Source organism: Garra rufa, chromosome 19, assembly GCF_049309525.1.
Source record: "Garra rufa chromosome 19, GarRuf1.0, whole genome shotgun sequence".
Classification (NCBI taxonomy): domain Eukaryota; kingdom Metazoa; phylum Chordata; class Actinopteri; order Cypriniformes; family Cyprinidae; genus Garra; species Garra rufa.
In genome coordinates, this window is record NC_133379.1 from 5368888 (window position 1) to 5390530 (window position 21643).

Consider the following 21643-nt stretch of genomic DNA (forward strand, 5'->3'; position numbering starts at 1 on the left):
TAAGACCCTTGGATTTAGATTTAAGACAAATTAAGACATTTAAAGGCCTTATTTTAGGACAACGGAATTTAAGACTTTTTAAGACTTTTTAAGGATCCGCGGCCACCCTGTGTTAGGATAGGACAATATTTGGCCGAGATACAACTATTTGAAATCAGAAATCTGAGGATGCAAAAAAATCAAAAAGACTGAGAAAATCACCTTTAAAGTTGTCCAAATTAGGTTCTTAACAATGCATATTACAAATCAAAAATTACATTTTGATATGTTTACAGTAGGAATTTTACAAAAAATCTTCATGGAACATGAACTTTACTTAATTTCTTAATGATTTTTGGCATAAAAGAAAAATCAAAAATTGACCCATGCAATGTATTTTTGGCTATTGCTACAAATATACCCCAGCGACTTAAGACTGGTTTTGTGGTCCAGGGTCACACATATACATATATATATATATATATATATATATATATACACACACATACACATACACATACACATACACATACACACACTATAGCTCAAAAGTTTGGGATCAGTAAGACTTGTTTCTTTTTTTTAAAGAAGTCTCTTACGCTCTTCAAGCCTGCATTTATTTGATCAAAAATACAGAAAAAAATTTGTAATATTGCAAAATGTTATTACAATATAAAATAATGGTTTTTATTTGAATATACTTTCAAATATAATTTATTCCTGTGATGCAAAGCTGAATTTTCATTTTCAAGTGTCACATGATCCTTCAGAAATCATTCTAATATGCTAATATTTATTATTAGAATTATTAATGTTGGAAACAGTTGTGCTGCCAAATATTTTTTGGAACCTGTGATTCTTTTTTTTTTTTTTTTTTTTGAGGATTCAGTGATGAATAACAAGTTAAAACGAACAGCATTTATTCAAAATATGTAAATATAAATCTTTTCTAACAATGTAAATCTGTGCTATTACTTTTTATTAATTTAGCACATCCTTGGTGAATAAAAGTATTAATTTATTTCAGAAAAGAAAGAATAAAAATGTACTGACCCCAAACTTTTGAACAGTAGTGTATATTGTTAGAAAACCTTTCTATCTTAAATAAACAGTCATTTTTAACCTTTTATTGATCAAAGAATCCTGAAAAAAGTATCACAGGTTTAAAAAAAAATAAGCAGCACCACTGTTTTCAACACTGATAATAAATCTGCATATTAGAATGATTTCTCAAAGTTCATGTGACACTGAAGACTGGAGTAATGATGCTGAAAATTCAGCTTTGTATCACAGGAATAAATTACATTTTAAAATATATTCACATATAAAACAGTTATTTTAAATTAAAATAATATTTCACAATATTACATTTTTTTCTGTATTTTTGATCAAATAAATGCAACCTTGATGAGCATAAGAAACGTCTTTAAAAACCATTAAAAATCTTACTGATCCCAAACTTTTGAGCGGCAACGTATGTATATATATCTCTCCATAAAAACTTGAGATGATTGCAGTCTTTTTAAATTTGACTTTGCTGAAGTGTTTCTGATGTAAGAACGTCACCCAATTCTTTTAAAGAATGGAAACATACGTAAAACATATGTGGCAAAAAGGCTACTTAGGTGGAACACCAGAGCAAATCAGAATGTTTAATGTAACTTCATCTAAGAGGTAAGGGCACAGGACAATATTATACCTGAAAGGTTTATTTAAAGTGGCAGTTACATGCTCCTCCTGGCTGTAGTAAGGGCTTTTTTCCTGTTGAGAAAGCAAACAAGATATCAGCAACAGGTGCAGCAACATTCTTAAGAACATTTTGCATTTGTTCCAGTATATGTTAAATGGAGCGTCATCTTGTGGTTGATGATGGTATTACACCAAAACACAAGAAAAAAAAACATATCCTCCTGAAACCCAGCCATAGCATGTTTATCAGACATGTTGTAATAAATAGGAAATAGTCTTGTCTAAATTGTCTTGGGATCAGTAAGATTCTTAATAGTTTTAAAGACGTTTCTTATGCTCATCAAGGCTTCATTTATTTGATCAAAAAATGCAGTATTGTTAAATACTATTTCAATTTAAAATAATTGTTTTCTATGTGAATTTATTTTAAAATGTAATTTATTCATGTGATACAAAGCTGAATTTTCAGCATCATTACTCCAGTCTTCAGTGTCACATGATCCATCAGAAATCATTCTAATTTGCTTTTGTTGGAACCTGTGATACTTTTTTCCAAAATTCTTAAAAAAATAAAAAGTAGAAAAGAACAGCATTTATTTAAAATAAAAATCTTTAGTAACAATATAAACTATCATCTAAAAGTTTTTTGAAAGAAATTAATACTTTTATTGACCAAGGATGTGTTAAATTGATAAAAAGTGATAGCAAAAACTTACATTGTTAGAAAAGATTTATATTTTGAATAAATGCTGTTCTTTTAATTAAACAAGAATCCTGAAAAAAAGAATCACAGGTTCCAAAAAAATATTAAGCAGCGCAACTGTTTCCAAGACTGATAACAGTAATTCATCAGCTTATTAGAATGATTTTTGAAGAGTCATATGACACTGAAAACTCAAGTAATAAAAATTCAGCTTTGCATCACAGGAATAAATTATATTTTGAAACATTAATATAGAACACCATTATGGTGTATGATGGTCCGATGTTCTTGGTAGCTTTTTGGACTGTAAACGTGGTAGGACCCTTGCTGTCTATGGAGGGTCAGAGAGCTCTCGGATTTCATCAAAAATATCTTCATTTGTGTTTTCAAGATGAACAAAGGTCCTACAGGCTTGGGACGACATGAGGGTGAGTAATTAATGACAGAATTTTCATTTTTTCCAACTCATCTTTTTCTGGGTCTCAGGAGGATTAGGCAACTTAGAGCTATGGATCCAAGCAGACACGCTGAAATTCTGACTACGAAATCATTTCACATGCTGACATCCCCTAAAACAGTTTAGAGTAGTATCAAGAACAGTATACTAACCACCTGCTCATCTTTTGTCTCTGGAGAAGACAAAACTACGTATGTTTCACTTTGTCCGCCCCCAGCATCCTCCTGTGACCCTACCACAGACCCTTCCTTGGCTTCTTCCCTCTCTTCTTCTACTTCTATTCTGTTATTTTCTTTCTCTCTCTCTTCATTCTCCTCCTCATCCTCTGATAGCTGAGGAGCTCTGTGGCGCTTCCATCTCCTCGCACCAAACGGCCTCTCTGATGAGCTAGGACACACCTGGAAAAAAACAAAAACAAATCTATTATTCGGCAATCTACATTATTTAAATATTGTATACAAAATATATTGTTACAGTGGTTTTTGCATCCATAAAACAATTGTAAATATGCCACATAATTAATAATCATAAGAAAAGCTGATCCAGTTCCTACGACCCTGAATATAAGTGTTGTTAAGTGATGTTTGACTAAATGAATGCAGATAATGAAACTCACTGGCTTTCCCCAGTCTGCTTTACGTAGCAGCTCTCGCTGGGCCTCCTTCAGGCTCTTCTCGTACACCTCCATTTGACACAAGATCACACGCGTGTACTCGTCCGGGTTTTGCCCCATGGGGCAGAAAGGCACTCCCCAGTAGTAAGAGACAGTGCATTCTTCTTTTTCCACTGAAGTATGTGAGGATTTACAGTCAGTGGATTTGAATTCCACACTTTTGGATGCTTTTGAGTCCTTCTCCAGAACAGACCGGGACATCTGTGTATCTTGTGTAGAAGGAGAGAGTGTGACGGTAGCTGGTGGGGTGCAGGACTGCGTTGGGGAAATCTCAGTCTTGATTGGCTGAAAAATCTTCTCCTTACGCATGACTGGGCTGGGGGGAAGAACCTGGAAATGACAACAATTAAGAACCATATTCTGGTTAAACCTTGCTGTTTATATGTTCTATAGCTATTGGAATAATCCTGTATACATGTAAACATGTTCTTAATAAATTATGACATGCACATACTTTTGCATCTGTTTGTATCAAATATCACAAAATCTCATATAGCACAGGTATATTTGTAGCAATATCCAAAAATACATATGGATCAAAATGATTGATTTTTCTTTTATGCCAAAAATCATTAGGATACTAAGTAAAGATCATGTTCCATGAAGATTTTTGTACATTTCCTACCATAAATACATCAAAACTTAATTTGTGATTAGTAATATGCATTGCTAAGAACTTAATTTGGACAACTTTAAAGGTGATTTTCTCAATGTTTAGATTTTTTTGCACCCTCAGATTCCAGATTTTCAAATAGTTTCTCGGCCAAATATATCCTATCCTAACAAAGCACTAACCAATGGAAAGTTTATTTATTCAGCTTTCAGATGATGTATAATGTTCATGTATGATGTATAATGTTGTAAAATGTTTTACAAAAAATTCTGAATAGAGACAAATGCTAGATGTTGTATTCAAATTTCTAGAAACCATAACATTTTCGGGTTAACAACTATCTGGTTTTGGAAATAAAAAGCTAACATGAAGCTTACATATTCAGAATATAACCAAATATTGATTAATATCAAAATATGCTTGTGCATGTTAATGTCTTATACCCCTCTGTTCAACTGACAGGCCATTAAACATGCAGTTATTTTGAATATACAAACTACTAACTGTAAAATACAGTACCTACCTCTTCGCTGCCATCATCTTCGTCGTCATCATCATCATCTGTTAAATGCAAGACCATGTGACTAGTAAATTCATTCCAAGACTGAGTGTTTGAAGCAGTTTCTGCAGTTCAAAACACGATGAAACGATTAGGTTAACCCAAGTGTTCTATACAAAATCACATATATAACTATCATATACTACCATTCAAAAGTTTGTGGGTTTTTTGTTTTTGAAAGAAGTCCTACATTACAAGTTTAGCAGAACAGCATTTAGTTAAAGCACAGATCTTTTGCAATCTGTCTACCATCACTTGATCAATTTAACGCATTTATTTATGTATGTCTAAAACAATAACAATGGCCCGGCTGAATTAAAATTTGTATGGAACCATCGCACAGAGAACCCAATAACTTGACAGGCCCTGTCGGCAGGAACCAAACTCGCTCTGTGTGGTACCAAATACTGCAAAACACTGCTCAGTCTTGCAGCAACTGTGGGTCAACCACACATGCAACTTCAAGCATGAAGTAAATGCTCTTCTGTTGCCAGAACTCAAACGCAAATTGCCTTCATTATTTACTAAACACTAAAGTATTTAGTTTGACATGACTATATGGCCTTAAAGGTCCCGTGCATTATACCACTTGGAAATAAAGTATGCACGTTAATTTATATTTGTGCAGCAGCATCAAAGATGACATTTTGGTAACTACAAACTCTTGATTCTAGGCCATATGGCTCTGAATAGACAGTGCAAACTTTGCCAGAATGGCCACAGTGTAGAAGAGAGTAGTGCAAGAAATGGCATACCATTGTCAGATTTTACATTCTCACCCCGAGTGTTCTGATCCTCAACTTGCTTTAGTTTAGGGGTTTTCTGTTAAAATGATCACACAATAGAGTTAGAACATAAATGGAGTTGAAAATGTCAATCAGGGGTGCTTAATCTCATCTCAGGTCAAATACCAATTCGCATACTATGCGCCCTATATAGTATATGAGAGAATGGGCAACATAGTATGCCAAACATTTACAGATACAATACTACTTCTGTTCATTTTTACCCTCTTGGGAAGATCACAAGGAGCAGAATTGTGCAATTTTAAGTAAAGCTCATTTTTAAAAATGATTAGAACATTAGAGAGGATTAATCCATTCAATTAAAACTTAATTCACACTACCATTCAAAAGTTAAGGGGTACGATTTTTTTTTTAAATAAGTCTTGTGTTCACCAAGGTTGGAATCATTTGATCAAAAATGGAGTAGAACCCTAACGTCCTGAAAGATTTTTACAGTTTAACATAAATAATATCATTTGTTTTAAATAAAAATGTTTTGGAAAAAAATTCTTGCTGAATAAAATAATAAATATTTATTTTCCAATCAAAACCCCAAACTTTTGAATAGTAGTGTAACTGCTAAACCTGTCATTTTAAGATGTCCTACTTACACTTGGTACAGGGACATCTTCTTTGCTGTTTTTAGGCACACATTTGGGGCTTGATTGCTTGGATCTTCCAGAAGGTGAAACGCACGTATCTGGATCTGTGCTCAAACCTTGGCTTACTTGTGTTGGTAAATGAGTATCTTCATCAGATATTTGAGTATCATCTTCACTTGCGTTAACATTTTTATGGCCATCTTTACCCTCTAGCAAATCAGTTTTTTGATTGTTTTGAGTGAAAACTGAGCATTTGGAAAAGGGTGAATCTTCCTGTTTAGGGGAGGGAGATCTGTCAGCACAAATGGAAGTGGCAGCGCTGTTCTGTGTTTGAAAGTTTGAGTCTTTGCTTGCCGGGATGAGGTCCTGACTAAGTTTCTCTACACATACTACAGGTTGGCGAATAAAGCTGCCATGCCTGGTGAAGAGAGGGGATGTCTGGGACTGGGGCTCTGAGACAGATCTGAAGAGCTCAGGAGTGTTGCTGATGACTGTCTCTTTATCTGAAGTCTTGTCCTGCCAAAATGAATGAGCATAGGGGAAACAAAAAGGAAAAATTTTAATTGAACCAAAATGTGTGCGAGTACGTGTTTTTTTTTTTTATATCATATTTCATGAATCACACTTTTACGGCTTATACAGCACAATAAAATGAGAACATAGAGCTCATACCCAAGAAAAAAAAAAACACCTTTAATGTATTCAGAGCCCCAAACTGAGAAAAAAAAAAAAAAAAACAATTTGGTGGTGTTTCTGACATTTATATAGCCAAAAGTTAAGATGAAATTCTGTAATGCTTGTAATGAATATAACAGACATAAAATGCATATAAACACCAGCTGTCACTTTATATCTCCCAATATTACATCTTACTAAAATATTTAAAAGATTAGCTTTATTATTAAAGCTCTGTAGTTTTTATTGTGGGTGCAAAACACACAAAGGAATGCAATATATTACACAATAGTGACTCAGATGTACAAATCCTCAAGAGCCTGATGTATCATATTTAGTATTTACATTTTACTATGATTTCTCTTATAATTATGTATGGATAATTCAGTAAACCCATGTTGCTTCAGTCCAGTAACAGTTCGTCTTAAAATATTACTAACAATAAAATACATTATTAATCAAAAATTACGTTTTGATATATTTACGGTAGGAAATTAACAAAATATCTTCATGGAACATGATCTTTACTTAAAATCCTAATGATTTTTGGCATAATAGAAAAATCGATAATTTTGATCCATACATTGTATTGTTGGCTATTGCTACAAATATACCCGTGCTACTCATCACTGGTTTTGTAGTCCGGGTGACAAGTATAAAAAGGGCCTTTTACTTGCTACAAAAGTATAAACTATCATTTAGACAACAAGAGGCATATAGAAGTTTTGATAATGTTAATCCTTAGTCGAGGCCTTAGAAGTGAGCATATCAAATATGATAAGGTTTTATAGGGTTAAGAAGAAAACAAAAAATTGATAAAAAGTGAAGCCATTTCATAACAACTAACCTGAGTGGTAGCAAGAGGACTGGAGACCTGAGCCAGAGAACTTGTCGTTGAAAGATGCGAGGAGGTCGCCTGAGATAGATCAGGCATATCTGGCAGTGGACTAGTCGTTTCCCTCTCATTTTCACTGTGTGTCTGATCCCGGCTAGGGTACAACAGTTTTCGTCTCAAGCGTGATGCATGTGTTACATTCTGCTGTGGCTGATCTGAAGAACTGGCTTCTTCATCTTGACCCTCCAATGCTTTTACAGTGTCTGCCTGCAAAAATACAAGAAGCATTTTTGAGTAAAGGAGAGTAAAGGACTTTTTTTACAGATAATTTATTCACCCCCTTGTCATCAAAGTTGTCCATGTCTTTCTTTCTTCAGTCGTAAAGAAATTGTGTTTCTTGAGGAAAACATTTCAAGAATGTTCTCCATATAGTGGATTTCTATGGTGCCCGCAAGTTTGAACTTCCAAAATGCAGTTTAAATGCAGCTTCAAATGGCTCTAAACAATCCCAGCCAAGGAAGAAGGGTCTTATCTAGCGAACAACAACAACAAAAATACAATTTCTATACTTTTTAACCTCAAATGCTCATCTTATCTAGCTCTGCTTTGTGCATGCGTACTCTGTGTACTTCGGTTCAATACAGTTAAGGTACGTCAAATGCCCTTTACAAAAAAAAAAATTGTGATTTTTTTTTTTTTTTGTAGAAAACAACTGATCGTTTTGCTAAATAAGATGCTTCTTCCTCGGCTGGGATCATTTAGAGTCCTTTGAAGCTGCATTTAAACTACATTTTGGAAGTTCAACCTCACGGGCACCATAGAAATCCACTATATGGAGAACATTCCTGAAATGTTTTCCTCAAGAAACATAATTTCTTTACGACTGAAGAAAGCAAGACATAAACATTCTTTGATTTGACAAACTTATGAAAGACTTGTAAAGTATTTTTACTTTACTTAAGTAAATTGAAAAAGTATCTGTAGTTTATCAGAGTGTTCTTTGGAAAACTTTTCTTCACTACATTCCAAAATAGTTAATAGATTTCTAATGTAATTTAGTATTAAATTATATCTAATATGAAACTTAGTGCAGTAAAAAGTACATAGTTATGCTTTGAAATGTTGTGAAGTAAAGTTTTCTAAAGAAAAACACTCTGATAAAGTACATACTCTTGAAAAGTACTTTTATAGCAGAGTAAAAATAATTCACTACTGTCTGCATCTGAATACACTACACAAGTTTTGCACAAATTTTTGCAGTCTTGACAAGTCAATACTACTTGATAAAGGTCAGAGCCAGTCAGAGAGCCAGATTTTAGGCAGTTGAAAATTATGTAGTGTATAATTGGCACAGACCACAGATATTTTGAGATAAGGAACAAATTTATGTTGTTTTCATTTGTCATGCATCTCGTAACAACAATTTCTGTGCGAGTTTGTTGTTTTCGAAATGACTTGAAGAGTCTGGTAATGTGTGACACTTAGTTGTTTAGTGTATGATACACAAAAGTGAACGATGCCTAGTGTTTTAAATCTGTACCAGTTTTAAATGTCATATAGTGTATTACAGCCTTCACGAGAATAAATGTTTCACCAACATTAAGACTTTCTGCTATGGCTTTTTGTATGTCACTGTCTTCCAGCTTTTTTCTCTGGGCAGCACTGCTTGCTTCCTGAGCACTTAGTCTCATGGCCAGGTCCAGCATCTCTTCTTCTGTCATCCCTGAAGTCACAAGCAGAACAGCACAAATGGGTCTGTATGACATTTTTCAGGAACAATTAATGATTTGTTGGGAAATTACTGAGTTGCAGTACCTTGTAGATGAGATTGATTCTCCCTTCGTTTCCAGCGGGCTGTCCGAGATGTCCGTTTAAATGAGCAATCTTCCTCCTAAGGATAAAAAGGTGAAATTTAAAGTTGGTTTATTATTACATTTTTTAAAAGTAACCATTATAATTCACCATATTTCATAGTTAAAGGGGATTCTTTATTCTTTATTAAATTACTCTCACAGAAACACTGGCTTAACCTGTCGGATGCAGAATTACCAGTTTGTCAAACCAATGGAAGACAGGGGGAATGTTTAGAAAATCTGCCCAATACTGAATATCTAGTAACTGTGAAATTTATCAGAAACATGGTAATTCTTTAGGAAAGTTGTTGCTATTCCATTTAGACAACTCTTAAATCACCTAACGTTAGAGACCTTTAAACGAACCGAAACACACACTATGTGGTTATCCACTGCATACACAGTGCCAGTACCTCTTCATATTCAGAATCAGATATGACCAGGGTCTCTTCATTGTGCTCCACTCTGCTGACTTTCGCTGTTCTTCCGCCTTCATCCGATGTTCGCTTCCGGCGGGGCATCCTGCGACCTCAACAACATTAATTCCCTCTCTGGGTACACCTCTAGACACACTCTCCGAGACACTTCCTCAGCTAACTGCTCAAAAACTTTTACTGAACACGTTCGATATGCATATTCGATAATAAAATGTTAGTTCGCTCGGTCAAAGGCTCGAAAAACAAGGATTTCGAATCCAAGATATTTTCACAAGCGGTTGTCATGTCACGTGACAAAGAGGGACAAGGAAAGACGCTACGTCACAACCGACAGCGCGCGAACTGGCACGATTTTTTGATTTGATAGGAAGTTCGAATCATTTCCGCGAATCGGTTTGCTTCAAAGAATTGAATCAAGCGAGTCAATGATTCTTTTGCGTCATTACGTCGCCCCGTTTTTTTAATATACAATATTTAATAATTTTTAAGACAATGTTATAAGGGTGCGATATTAACTACATAAAATAAATAACATTAAAATTAAATTGCATCACAGACATTACATTTATTTAACAGAAACACGTTTTAAAACTCCACTTAATTTAATGAATATAAAATGTATTTAATACCAAAAACACATAATACACATAATTTACTTTTTGAAATATGTTCATTGGAGAAAAGTAAAACTGTTAAAAGATTTATAGCGGTATATGTTTTTTTTTTCTGCGGTAACGTTTCAATAAAGTCATATGGTCACATATTTTTTTAAATCAATTAATTAATTAAGGATGTTCATTGTAACTTCATGTGTCCCAATTAAGTTTCAAGCCAAAATTCAGCTCATAAAACCATATCGAAACTAAACTCGGAAAGTGCCCGGACAATGTAAAGACTGTAAAAAAAGATTCAAACAAGTTCTGAACTGATTTTGTGAATCGGTTCACGAAAAGATTCGACTCCACAAAACGATTAATTCACAAACCAGACTTTGCTTTTATAATCACATATAATATAATATATAATATAATATATAATACAGGAGCAGTAAAAATTGAGATGCACATAATTACATATTCTTGTCAAATTTAGAAGTGTACATTGTGTATTAATAACATTTAAAATTTCTAAAATGCTAGTTGGGAGATTAAACGTAACTTTTAAAGAATGCCAAGTTGGACAATAATGATAAAAGTCCCTTTAATGACTCCTTAGCAAAATATACCAACTCGCATAGCAACACTAACAGTTACATATATTTACCCTGTATAGATTCTCTTAAGGATCCTTACGGCATTCGCACTGCTTGGTGGGTGCGTAGACGTGTATAGAAATAATTGTGTAAAGCATGTAGGATAAACGGTTCACATATTTGTTTGTCAATAGAATAAAAATGGGTTACAGGATATAAGTAGCTACATGTACGAAGAGGCTTGTGCAGCGCATGTATCGTCTGCGCATGCGCGATCCGCCTCCTGCAAACATCATGGCGCAGCAAGAGCCGAATGGAGATTTTCCATATTTACCTTCAGGGGCGGCCGAGGGTAAGAGATCGGCGACATTCATTCAGAACAAATGGCGTTACATTTGATGCATTATTTATAAGTAAAACATGACATTTATTCAGAGAATGTACAGCCCCTGAGAGTATGAAGGAGTGTAAAGCATGGTAGCCTAGCTCAAGCTCTCCGGTGCTCTCAGGACTGCTGCTTTAGTGTGTAGGAAGAACAGTACATCCAAGGTCGATGTAAGACATAGTCTTATATTACAAAGAAAGTCTATTTTAGGATTGATTTGAGCGTTGTATACTTTGCATCAACGCTGTTTTGTGTGTGTTTATTTTGTATAACAATGAAATGTCCCTTTGTAGTTACTGTTTCTGATGCTGACCTGTCTTTCAGTGAACCGAATGATAAAGGAGCACAGTGACTTGTTCTCCGATTCTCAGTGTAAAGTGTGTAGCGCTGTCTTAATCTCAGAATCCCAGAAACTTGCACATTACCAGGTATAATTTCACACACACACACACGGACAAAGTTTAAATGATAGCATCATTTCCTTTGTTCCCTAGCCAATACAGTACAAAACGTGGTTTTGAGGAGTTAATGCTGATTTCAGACTGTTTTCACAATGGCATACTAGCATGCTACTCATACTACTAATACTATTGCTGCAGTATACTCTATATTTTGTTTTAGCTTGTTTGGAATACCCAGACTGCCTGTTGAGGTTGAGAAAATCTGCAGTATACAACAGAGAACACAGTACTGGGTACTATCAGAGAGAGAATATACCAATGAGAGAAATGTGTGTAAACAATATGACCGTTTTTGTAAACAAACTCCCACCTTCCAAACAAAAAAGTGTAGGAAAATTTATGATACCGATCATGACAGAATGAATTGTTTATTTGAAAAATATTATTAAAAACAAATAGACAATTTTCCATGATGATCGCCTGGTAAGCTGACCTACCTTAAAAGGGACAGTATTGGGTATAGTGGGTGTTTGGACAGGCCCAATGTACCTTTAGGCAAGTCAGGCTGTATCTCACACTGCAGTATGCTCATTGTGACTTTCCACTTTCATTTTAACATCTCCTGCTCACTATTTGATCAGACCAAAAAGACATTTGTACCCACACATGGATGAAAAATGCTACACATGATGTTTTCTGATTGCATTTTTTCAGTTAAAAATGGTTTAAATGCATAAAAAAGATGCTATAAATACCTCTCCCATGTATGTATTTAATTAAATTAGTTTCTTGTTCATTTTTTTTTGTTATTCAAAGCTTCAAAATCATGTGGTGCGACCGTCCAACCATAACTGCTGTTTTGGAAGCATCTTTGAAATTACCCTAAATGTGTTCAGATTAATTGTTTGCACAATTTGGCATGATTTCTAAAGTGCACTTCCTAAAGACTTCCTGCATAAAAGCATTTGTATTCATATTTCCATCATAATGCACAAACTTTGTCCGATGATGTTTATTTTATAAAATATCATGTGGTGTGACCAAGAAACTACCATTTTGGGACTTTTATGTTGTGTCAGTTGGAGCGACCACTCATCAATACATTTAACTGTATTAAATTAAAAATAAAATATCTAATTTCTGTGGTTGATATATAAATCACTGCTACAGTACTGCTTAAGTGAATGGTAATTTTTTTTTAAAAACATTTTTTATCAGTTTTACAGGAAAAATAAGTGCTACATTTAATAAGGCAACACTGAAATTATAGAACAAAAATATGTGATCATTATTTACAAAAAACTTAAAAAAATGCTAATACTTTTTCTAAACACTTTAATAACTTAAAACATCTACAAAAAGTCTTAAGCCTGTCCAGGAAATGAATTAATTGGAATATAAATCATGGTCACACCACATGACATTTTGTAAGGCTACTAGATGAAAAAACGTCAAATCAATAATATGAATTTATGTGTACACAACCTTCTAAATATTTAAACAATTACAACATGTTATTATTTTTTGTATTTTAAAATTTGCCTGTCGAAAATGTCAATGACACTATTTTTCCAGCATGATAACTGACAGTCACTTGCTAAATAAAGTGTTTGATGACAATTATCCCATGATAAAAACATTAAACATCTGCTACATGTCAAATTAGTACCTTCTTAATGTTATTTATTTATTTTTGTCTCTTGTAGAGCAAAAAACATGCGAGCAAAGTGCGCCGGTACATGAGCATTCATGGTAATGAGGAGCCCATCGCAAAGCGGTTCAAGCCTTCAGGTGATGTAAGTAGGATGAATGGCCAGATGTGATGGATACTTATTGAATTTTGGATCACGGATGCATTTGTGTCTTGCATTAATGGCTAATGTTATGTTTTGCAGACAAGTAATGCAGATGAAGGGGACAAATACAAAGCTTGCAGTGTCTGCAACATGACATTCTCTTCCCCGGTAGTGGCACAGTCTCATTACCAGGGCAAAGTTCACACCAAGAACCTTCGCTTGAAGACCTTTGGTCAGCAAACTCCTGGTAAAAAGTCTTCATTATCATGATATTTAGTGCTTAGAATCCTGGAGTTACAAAAATGAGCTGTACACTTGTTTTTTACAAGTAGATGGTTCTTTTTGTTCTGGATGTTTTTGTAATGTATAATACAGTATTCGTCGAAAAAAGTTATATTGTATGCTACAATGCAGTGACTTTGACCTTTCATTTTCAGTGTGATGAATGAACTAATGGCAATATCAATATTACTTTCTGGTTCCTGATTTGTTTAAACAGCCAAAAGTATAATCCTTCTTATCTAAACTGCAATTAAAAAATGCAAAATCAATGCAAAAGCATTAAATTCTGTTTCACATACTAATTATTGCCAATATTCAGTATATAGTACACAACATGTTAATATTCTATTCTGTACATGGTTAGATGTGCTAATTTGATATGAAAAGCTGACCTACTGTGTTTTGGCCCATCTTTTAGCATTACCTCAGCCCAAAGCGCAGGGGAAGAAGGATGAAGGGTTACCTGAAGGTGGGCAGGGGCCAGGAAAGCGGGACCCCAACCGCTTCTGCTCCATCTGCCAGGCCTCCTTCAACAATCCTCTCATGGCTCAGCAGCACTACAGTGGCAAGAAACATAAAAAACACCTGACTAAACAGAAGCTGATGGAGACTTATGGACCGTCCTCTGCACCAGGTGAGAACATAGAAGGGGGTCTCATGTCCCGTACGTCTTGTGGAACTTCATATGGAATTTAAGAGGGAATTACATCAGTAACACAAAGCCAGAATTTCCGCTTTTATATAATAATTTACATAAATAAATACAGTAATTTATATAGTTATTTGTGACCCTGGACCACAAAACCAAGTCTTAAGTAGCTTGGGTATATTTGTAGCAATATCCAAAAATATTTAGTATGGGTCAAAATTAGCAATTTTTCTTTTATGCCAAAAATTATATATTAAGTAAAGATCATGTTCCATGAAGATATTTTGTAAATTTCCTACTGTAAATGTATCAGAACTTAATTTTTGATTAGTAATATGCATTGCTAAGAACTTCATTTAGACACCTTTAAAGGCGATTTTTCTCAATATTTCTGTTTTTTAGATTCCAAACTTTTTAAAGGTATCTCGATCAATTATTGTCAAACTATACATCAATGCTTATTTATTCAGCTTTCAGACAATGTATAAATTCTAAATTAAAAAAAAATTGACCCTTATGACTGGTTTTGTGGTCCTGGGTCTCACATAATAATTTATATAATAATTCATATAAATACAATAATTTGTGTAATAATACAAAGTATTAAACAAATAGTTAACAAAGATACACACCTCACAATTCTGTGAGTGTTCAGCTGCAGTTGCAGACTTACATTGTACGTGTATTCTAACGCATTTTTTTTTTTTAAATAGTCATCAAATTGAATTACTGTAATCACCTTTTACATTTTTATGGCCTTTAATAAAACTCTCTTTATTTTTAAATTATTTCTAACTCTAAATTTAACTTCTAAAAACTGAACAGGTTGCACAAAACAATGAATATCATTGACCATATTCATATGCACCTCAAATTACATTTAAGTTCGATATTTGGGTTGCAGCTATATTTAAATACAATGTTTTGATGCATACAGTATAAATTATGCCGATGGAATGCAGATGGAATCACAGATTCCAGTCATAAATATCATTAAAAATTTTGGGTGAATAAATCACAAGTATATACAGTGAATATTAAATTACAAAAAGCATTTGAATTGAAGTAGCTTTAGTGATGAGTCAGGCAAAAATTAAATCATGTCAACACTCTTTTTATTGTTTAAATTTAGTCATAAAATGTACAGGGAGGGAAAAAAATATGTTTGTGCCCACTGACAAAGAAATGATCGGTCTATAATTTTAATGGTAGGTTTATTTGAACAGTGAAAGACACTAACAACAAAAAAATCCAGAAAAAATGCATTTCAAGAAAGTTATACATTGATTTAGTGAAATAAGTATTTGACCCCTTTGCAAAACTTGGTGGCAATCACAGAGGTCAGACATTTCTTGTGGTTGGCCACCAGGTTTGCACACATCTCAGGAGAGATTTTGTCCCATTCCTGTTTGCAGGTTCTTGCAGATTAAGGTTTTGAGGCTGACATTTGGCAACTCAAACCTTCACCTCCCTCCACAGATTTTTTTTATTTATTTATTTTTTTATGGGATTAAGGTCTGGAGACTGGCTAGGCCACTCCAGGACCTTAAGGTGCTTCTTCTTGAGCCACTCCTTTGTTGGCTTGGCTGTGTGTTTTGGGTTGTTGTCATGCTGGAATACCCATTCACGACCCATTTTCAATGTCCTGGCTGAGGGGAAAAAGGTTCTCACCCAAGATTTGACTGTACATGGCCCTGTCCATCGTCCCTTTGATGCGGTGCAGTTGTCCTGTCCCCTTAGAAGAAAAACACCCCCAAAGCATAATGTTTTCACCTCCATGTTTGATGGTGTGGATGGTGTTCTTAGGGTCATAGGCAGCATTCCTTCTCCTCCAAACACGGCGAGTTGAGTTGATGCCAAAGATCTGAATTTTGGTCTCATCTGACCACAACACTTTGACTTTCTCCTCTGAATCATTCAGATGTTCATTAGCAAATTTCAGACGGGCCGGTACATGTGCTTTCTTGAGCAGGGGGACCTTGTGGGCGCTGCAGGATTTCAGTCCTTCACAGCATAGCGTGTTACCAGTTGTTTTCTTGGTGACTATAGTCCCAGCTGCCTTGAGATCATTGACAAGATCCTCCCGTGTAGTTCTGGGCTGATTCCTCACCGTTCTCATGATCATTGAAACTCCACAAGGTGAGATCTTGCATGGAGCCCCAGACTGAGGGAGGTTGACAGTTATTTTGTGTTTCTTCCATTTGTGAATAATCGCACCAACTGTTGTCACTTTCTCACCAATCTGCTTGGCGATGGTCTTGTAGCCCATTCCAGCATTGTGAAGGTCTACGATCTTGTCCCTGACATCCTTGGACAGCTCTTTGGTCTTGGCCATGGTGGACAGTTTGGAATCTGATTGATTTGATCACTTCTGTGGACAGGTGTCTTTTATACAGGTAACAAGCTGAGATTAGGAGCGCTTCCTTAAAGAGAGTGCTCATTACCTGTATAAAAGGCACCTGGCAGCCAGAAATCTTGTTGATTTGTTAAGGGATCAAATACTCATTTCACTCATTAAAGCAAATCAATTTGTAGTTTTTTTTGGGGTTTTTTTTTTTGTTTTTTTTAGATGTGTTTTTCTGGATTTTTGTTGTTGTTCTGTCTCTCACTGTTCAAATAAACCTACCATTAAAATTATAGACTGATTATTTCTTTGTCAGCGGGCAAACATTCAAAATCAGCAGGGGATCAAACCTTTCCCTCACTGTACTGAATAAGATGAGATTATTTATTTATTTTTATACCAAAAGCTTATTGCTCATCATCAGAAAATAGACTAATAGCTTAATCTTGGGATTTAGGAATCAATGTTGGTTCATCAAAGTGAAGATTTATTAAAATCAGTTAATCAGTATTGTCAACACAGCCCTAATTGATGCACTTATTTGTAACACATTGAGGATTTGTGGTCACTTTGTTGTTTTTGTCAGACTGGTAAATGTTAAATGTCATTTCTATCAGCCTCCACACTGAAGGGCTACCCATGTACTGTGTGCAATATTGAGCTAAACTCCGTGGAGCAGTACCAGGCCCACATCAGCGGCTCCAAACACAAAAACCAGTGAGTATCTCATGCTGCTTTTAACAAAGATTTCCTAATCGTATTGTTGGAATAATAACGTATTCCCCCATTTAACAGTGGCAGACCCAAGAAGGGGCCAAATACATTTTCCGGCCCCCCTGAGAACTACCAGCCCGATTTCCAGTATCCACCCAACCAGGAAGCAGCAGAGGACGGAGGGGACTGGGACAGCTTCAACGAGAGCTATGAGTGAGAAGACACTGTCAGCCTTCGCTGCCCTCTGCTCATTTGTGACAAGCTTCCTCTGTTTAGGCACAGGTCAATGTGTGTCTGCACTGTGCATCTCCTAATGCCAGCTTTTCACCACACTACATCTCTTCCTGTCTATTCTTGTCGCTCTCACACACAGTTGAGGGACCACAGTAAACTTCCACAGCTTTTTTTTTTTCCCCCTCCAAAACCGAAGGCAAGGAGGCAAAACTTAAGAGTGCTGCTTTTTCCAGTGTTAGGATTGTTTATTAGTGTTATGTTATGTGTTTGTTTAGTTTACAAAAATTCATTTCCACAATCTCCACATACAGATGCAGGTCCTGAAGGTGGTTTCGGGAGATGATTTGTCTATATGTTTGATACTCTTACTCTTACTTGTTGCTTATTATTTTAAACTGCTCAAGCTCCGTGTTTTTGTTAAATGAATGTCTGTGGAGTTCAAAGCTGGTGAATTTGATAGTGTGCAATGTTTGGAAAGTTTGTTTTTTGGGAGCTTAGAGTGCTTTATTTCTTAATTTCTGATTTTCTATGTCAATTTCGAAAAGGAAAAAAAAAAATCTATGACTTTTTAAGCAATTTTAGTGATTTAACTCTGTTTGTTCTAGGCTTGACAGTAGTTGTCTATCATTTCTCATGGCTCCTTTCCATGTCCATGTAAACGTAAATCTTTAAGTAGGAAGTATACTGTAATTTCATACGCTTACTAGAGATTTAAGGTAAGTTAAATTGGTGCTTCGGTTCTAACATCAAAACTGAACCTCTCCTGGTGATTAAAGTTGTCCAATCATAGGAAATTAGTGCCAGATCATAAGGGTGATTTATTTATTTAGTTTATATATAGGTTTAAACACATTCGTTCATCTTGACATAGATTCCTGCATTATATTCTGGTGTAACTGTTTTACAAAGTCAAACTAGTGCTACAAGCTGATTAGTTATACTTGTAAGTTGTACTTGTAAGTTGAAAGCCTCTGTTCAGGATTAATGTGAAAACGCTCCAATTATAAAGCGAAAATGCAAAGTATGAAGTGAAAATGCAACAAGTTTTTGATGACTGTTGAGCATATGTGTAATGTATGGCTTGCATTGTTTATTTTCGCAATGTACAACACAGATTGTTCTTGGTACATGAGACTAATGCTAAGATATAAAATCAGCAATAGTTCAATTAGTGTTTAGAACCAGCTTAATTAAGCTTCTGATTGCAAATGATTCAGTTTCAGAGTCTGTGTAATAGGAACAGCTGTTTCTTAAGTCATTGTGAAAGACTGAAGCGCGACCATTAATCTTTGTGTCTTCTCAAATTGAAAGGGCCTAGTTTTTTCACTCTCCCAAGTCCGTTATGTGAGATGTATGTTGGGAATTAATAGACTCCTTAAAATCAGTCAGCAGAAGAACTACTGTAAGTACAGCGTTGCTTAGTTTGGCAGCCTGAAATGTTATATTGACAAATGTTCTTGTAATGTTAAAGTCTTCTAAGCAGCACAACAGCAAAAATGTGCTGGGTTAAGGCCTTCAAACTTGGTAGCATATATGTTTTTGTTGTCATTTTGCTTTTATTGGTCAATTTCTTTTCAACAGACAGTGTGAGCCTAAAGAGATGTACGTTACTTTTCATCCAGTAAAATGTTTTGAGAAAAAAGTAGTATTTCAGACTTGTTTAATGAGCATATACCTGCACTCACACAACTTCTTTAGTGCTGTTTTTGAAACATAAAGCGTCTAACACAATAGCCTTGCACATTTCAGTTAGAATGTCTGTGCTGCTTTTATGTTAAATATATAAATAGATGGAAACTGCAACGGGGCAGCTTTCGTTCTACATTTCTTTTCAATATACAAGTCCACATAGATATAAGTTCACCATTTTCCATTTACTTCTTGACCTTTTCCATTAAAGCAGCCTTTACAAATGTAAACTGCCTTGCTAACTTTTGCTAAAGCCCTCTGGAAGACGTCTGGAAGTGTTCGTCCACCTCACCCTGTTTTTGACACTCCACCTTTAAGAGTGCTATATGTAAATTAACTCTCTTAAATCTCAAATCTCAAAGTGTTAATTATTTTACTGAAATAAGAGTGGTCATACAAAATGCGTGTTGTTGTTTATTTAGTACTGACCTGAATAAGATATTTTACATAAATGACATTTACATATAGTCCACAAGAAAAAATAATAGTTGAATGTATAAAATGAATCCTATTTAAAAGTCCAGATACACTTGATTCTTAATACTGTGTTGTTATCTAAATGATCCACAGCTGTGTTTTTTGTTTAGTGATAGTTGTTCATGAGTCCCTTGTTTGTCCTGAACAGTTAAACTGCCTGCTGTTCGTCAGAAAAAAACCTTCAGGTCCCACAAATTCCTTGGTTTTCCAACATTTTTGTATGATTTTGAGATCACACTGAGGACAACTGAGGCACCCATATGCAACTATTACAGAAGGTTCAAATGCTTACTGATGAATGAAAAAACTATGCATTACAAGCCAGGGGGTGAAAACTTTTGGAAAGGGTGGAGATGTGTACATTGTTCTTATTTTGCCTAAATATAATGTTTTTCAGTGAAGTACTGCCCTTCAGAGGCTACAGAAGATAGTTACATGTTTCCCAGGAGTCAAAATAAGTTAAATTTACCCTGATTTTCAAATTTAACAGGTTTTCACCCCCAGGTCTTAATGCATCATTTTTCCTTCTCTTTTAGGCTATATGTAAACATCTTTTATGTGAAATATCTTATTCAGGTCAGTACTAACAAACAATAACATTTACATTTATTCATTTAGCAGACACTTTTATCCAAAGCGACTTACAATTGGGGAATACAACAAGTGATTCATCCTAAGGAGGCAGATCGACATAGGAAGTGCTCAAAAATACCATATATCAGGCGTTGTTAGATGAGTACGGGCTAGAAAGGGAAGATCAGGAAAGAGAGGAGAACAAAAGTTTTTTATTTTTTTTTATTTTTTTATTGAGTCAAATAGTGTCGAAAAAGATGGGTTTTCAGCAGTCGCTTGAAGACAGTTATGGAGTCTGCATTCCGGATAGGGGTGGGATATATACATAATATGCATTTTGTATAAACCCTCTTATTTTGGAAAAAAAATGAACATTTTGCAGATTCTGAAAGGGGATGTAAACTTTTGAAACAGTGTATATATCCTCCTGTGTGCATGTCATTACATTGTTTAGAGCATAAGAAAAGAGTGAAAAATTATATATTATTCATATGTTATGCTACGTCCTCAGTAGAAGTCACCAGAACTTTAAAAATTACTGTTTTTTTTTTCAATAAAAAGACACGAATAGACACAAAAGGCAAAAACAGTAGGATTTCTGTTTTAATCACAAATCAATTTTTATTTTTTATACCAAACTTTATATAAAGATGATTCTCAACTGTTTTATGAAACATACAACAGTAATGATTTGATATACCATTATTCTTAATGCAAAATGTGTGTAAAATGGTCATGAACAGGTTTTCCCATTATAAACAATGCATCTATAAACTGTATCTAATTTGCAAATTAATGTGTTTTGGGACAACATAAAATGAAAAAATAAGTGTAATAATGGGAGTAATAATTGCAAAAATTTTCATAATAATATCTAATATTTCATAGCAATATTGAAATATAATTTATTTCCCTATTCACTTGTTGTGTCTCCCAAAATGTGCAGTAAACATGCTTTAAGTCCTGGTGTCCTTTACAGTGGACATGTATAAAACTGATGTCCTGTTTCATAACAGAAAGTCATATTTTGATTTGAAGCCCTATTAC

The 21643-nt window shown here is 34.7% G+C and overlaps 2 protein-coding genes and 1 non-coding gene across 3 annotated transcripts in view; 1 reads left to right on the forward strand and 2 right to left on the reverse strand.

Annotated features, from left to right (window-relative positions):
* The window catches only part of uimc1 (ubiquitin interaction motif containing 1), a 13265-nt gene extending 3123 nt beyond the window's left edge, over positions 1–10142 (reverse strand). Inside the window, exons 1-10 of the mRNA XM_073824352.1 lie at positions 9837–10142; positions 9386–9461; positions 9169–9293; positions 7583–7837; positions 6070–6576; positions 5429–5495; positions 4638–4738; positions 3445–3831; positions 2981–3226; positions 1679–1740 (exon numbers count right to left, since the gene is read on the reverse strand). Of these exons, the coding sequence (XP_073680453.1) occupies positions 1679–1740; positions 2981–3226; positions 3445–3831; positions 4638–4738; positions 5429–5495; positions 6070–6576; positions 7583–7837; positions 9169–9293; positions 9386–9461; positions 9837–9944 (1934 nt within the window). The 5' untranslated portion in view covers positions 9945–10142. The remainder of the gene's footprint in view (positions 1–1678; positions 1741–2980; positions 3227–3444; positions 3832–4637; positions 4739–5428; positions 5496–6069; positions 6577–7582; positions 7838–9168; positions 9294–9385; positions 9462–9836) is intronic.
* LOC141293206 (small Cajal body-specific RNA 14) lies at positions 4995–5124 on the reverse strand. The gene has a single exon (XR_012340678.1).
* A 1185-nt stretch (positions 10143–11327) lies between the features above and the next one.
* On the forward strand, positions 11328–19505 carry znf346 (zinc finger protein 346). The gene is made up of 7 exons (XM_073824353.1): positions 11328–11404; positions 11762–11865; positions 13545–13634; positions 13734–13881; positions 14335–14550; positions 17527–17626; positions 17705–19505. Exons 1-7 carry the CDS (start codon positions 11347–11349, stop codon positions 17838–17840), a joined length of 852 nt encoding a protein of 283 aa, XP_073680454.1. The 5' UTR covers positions 11328–11346; the 3' UTR covers positions 17841–19505.
* The last annotated feature ends 2138 nt before the right edge of the window (positions 19506–21643 follow it).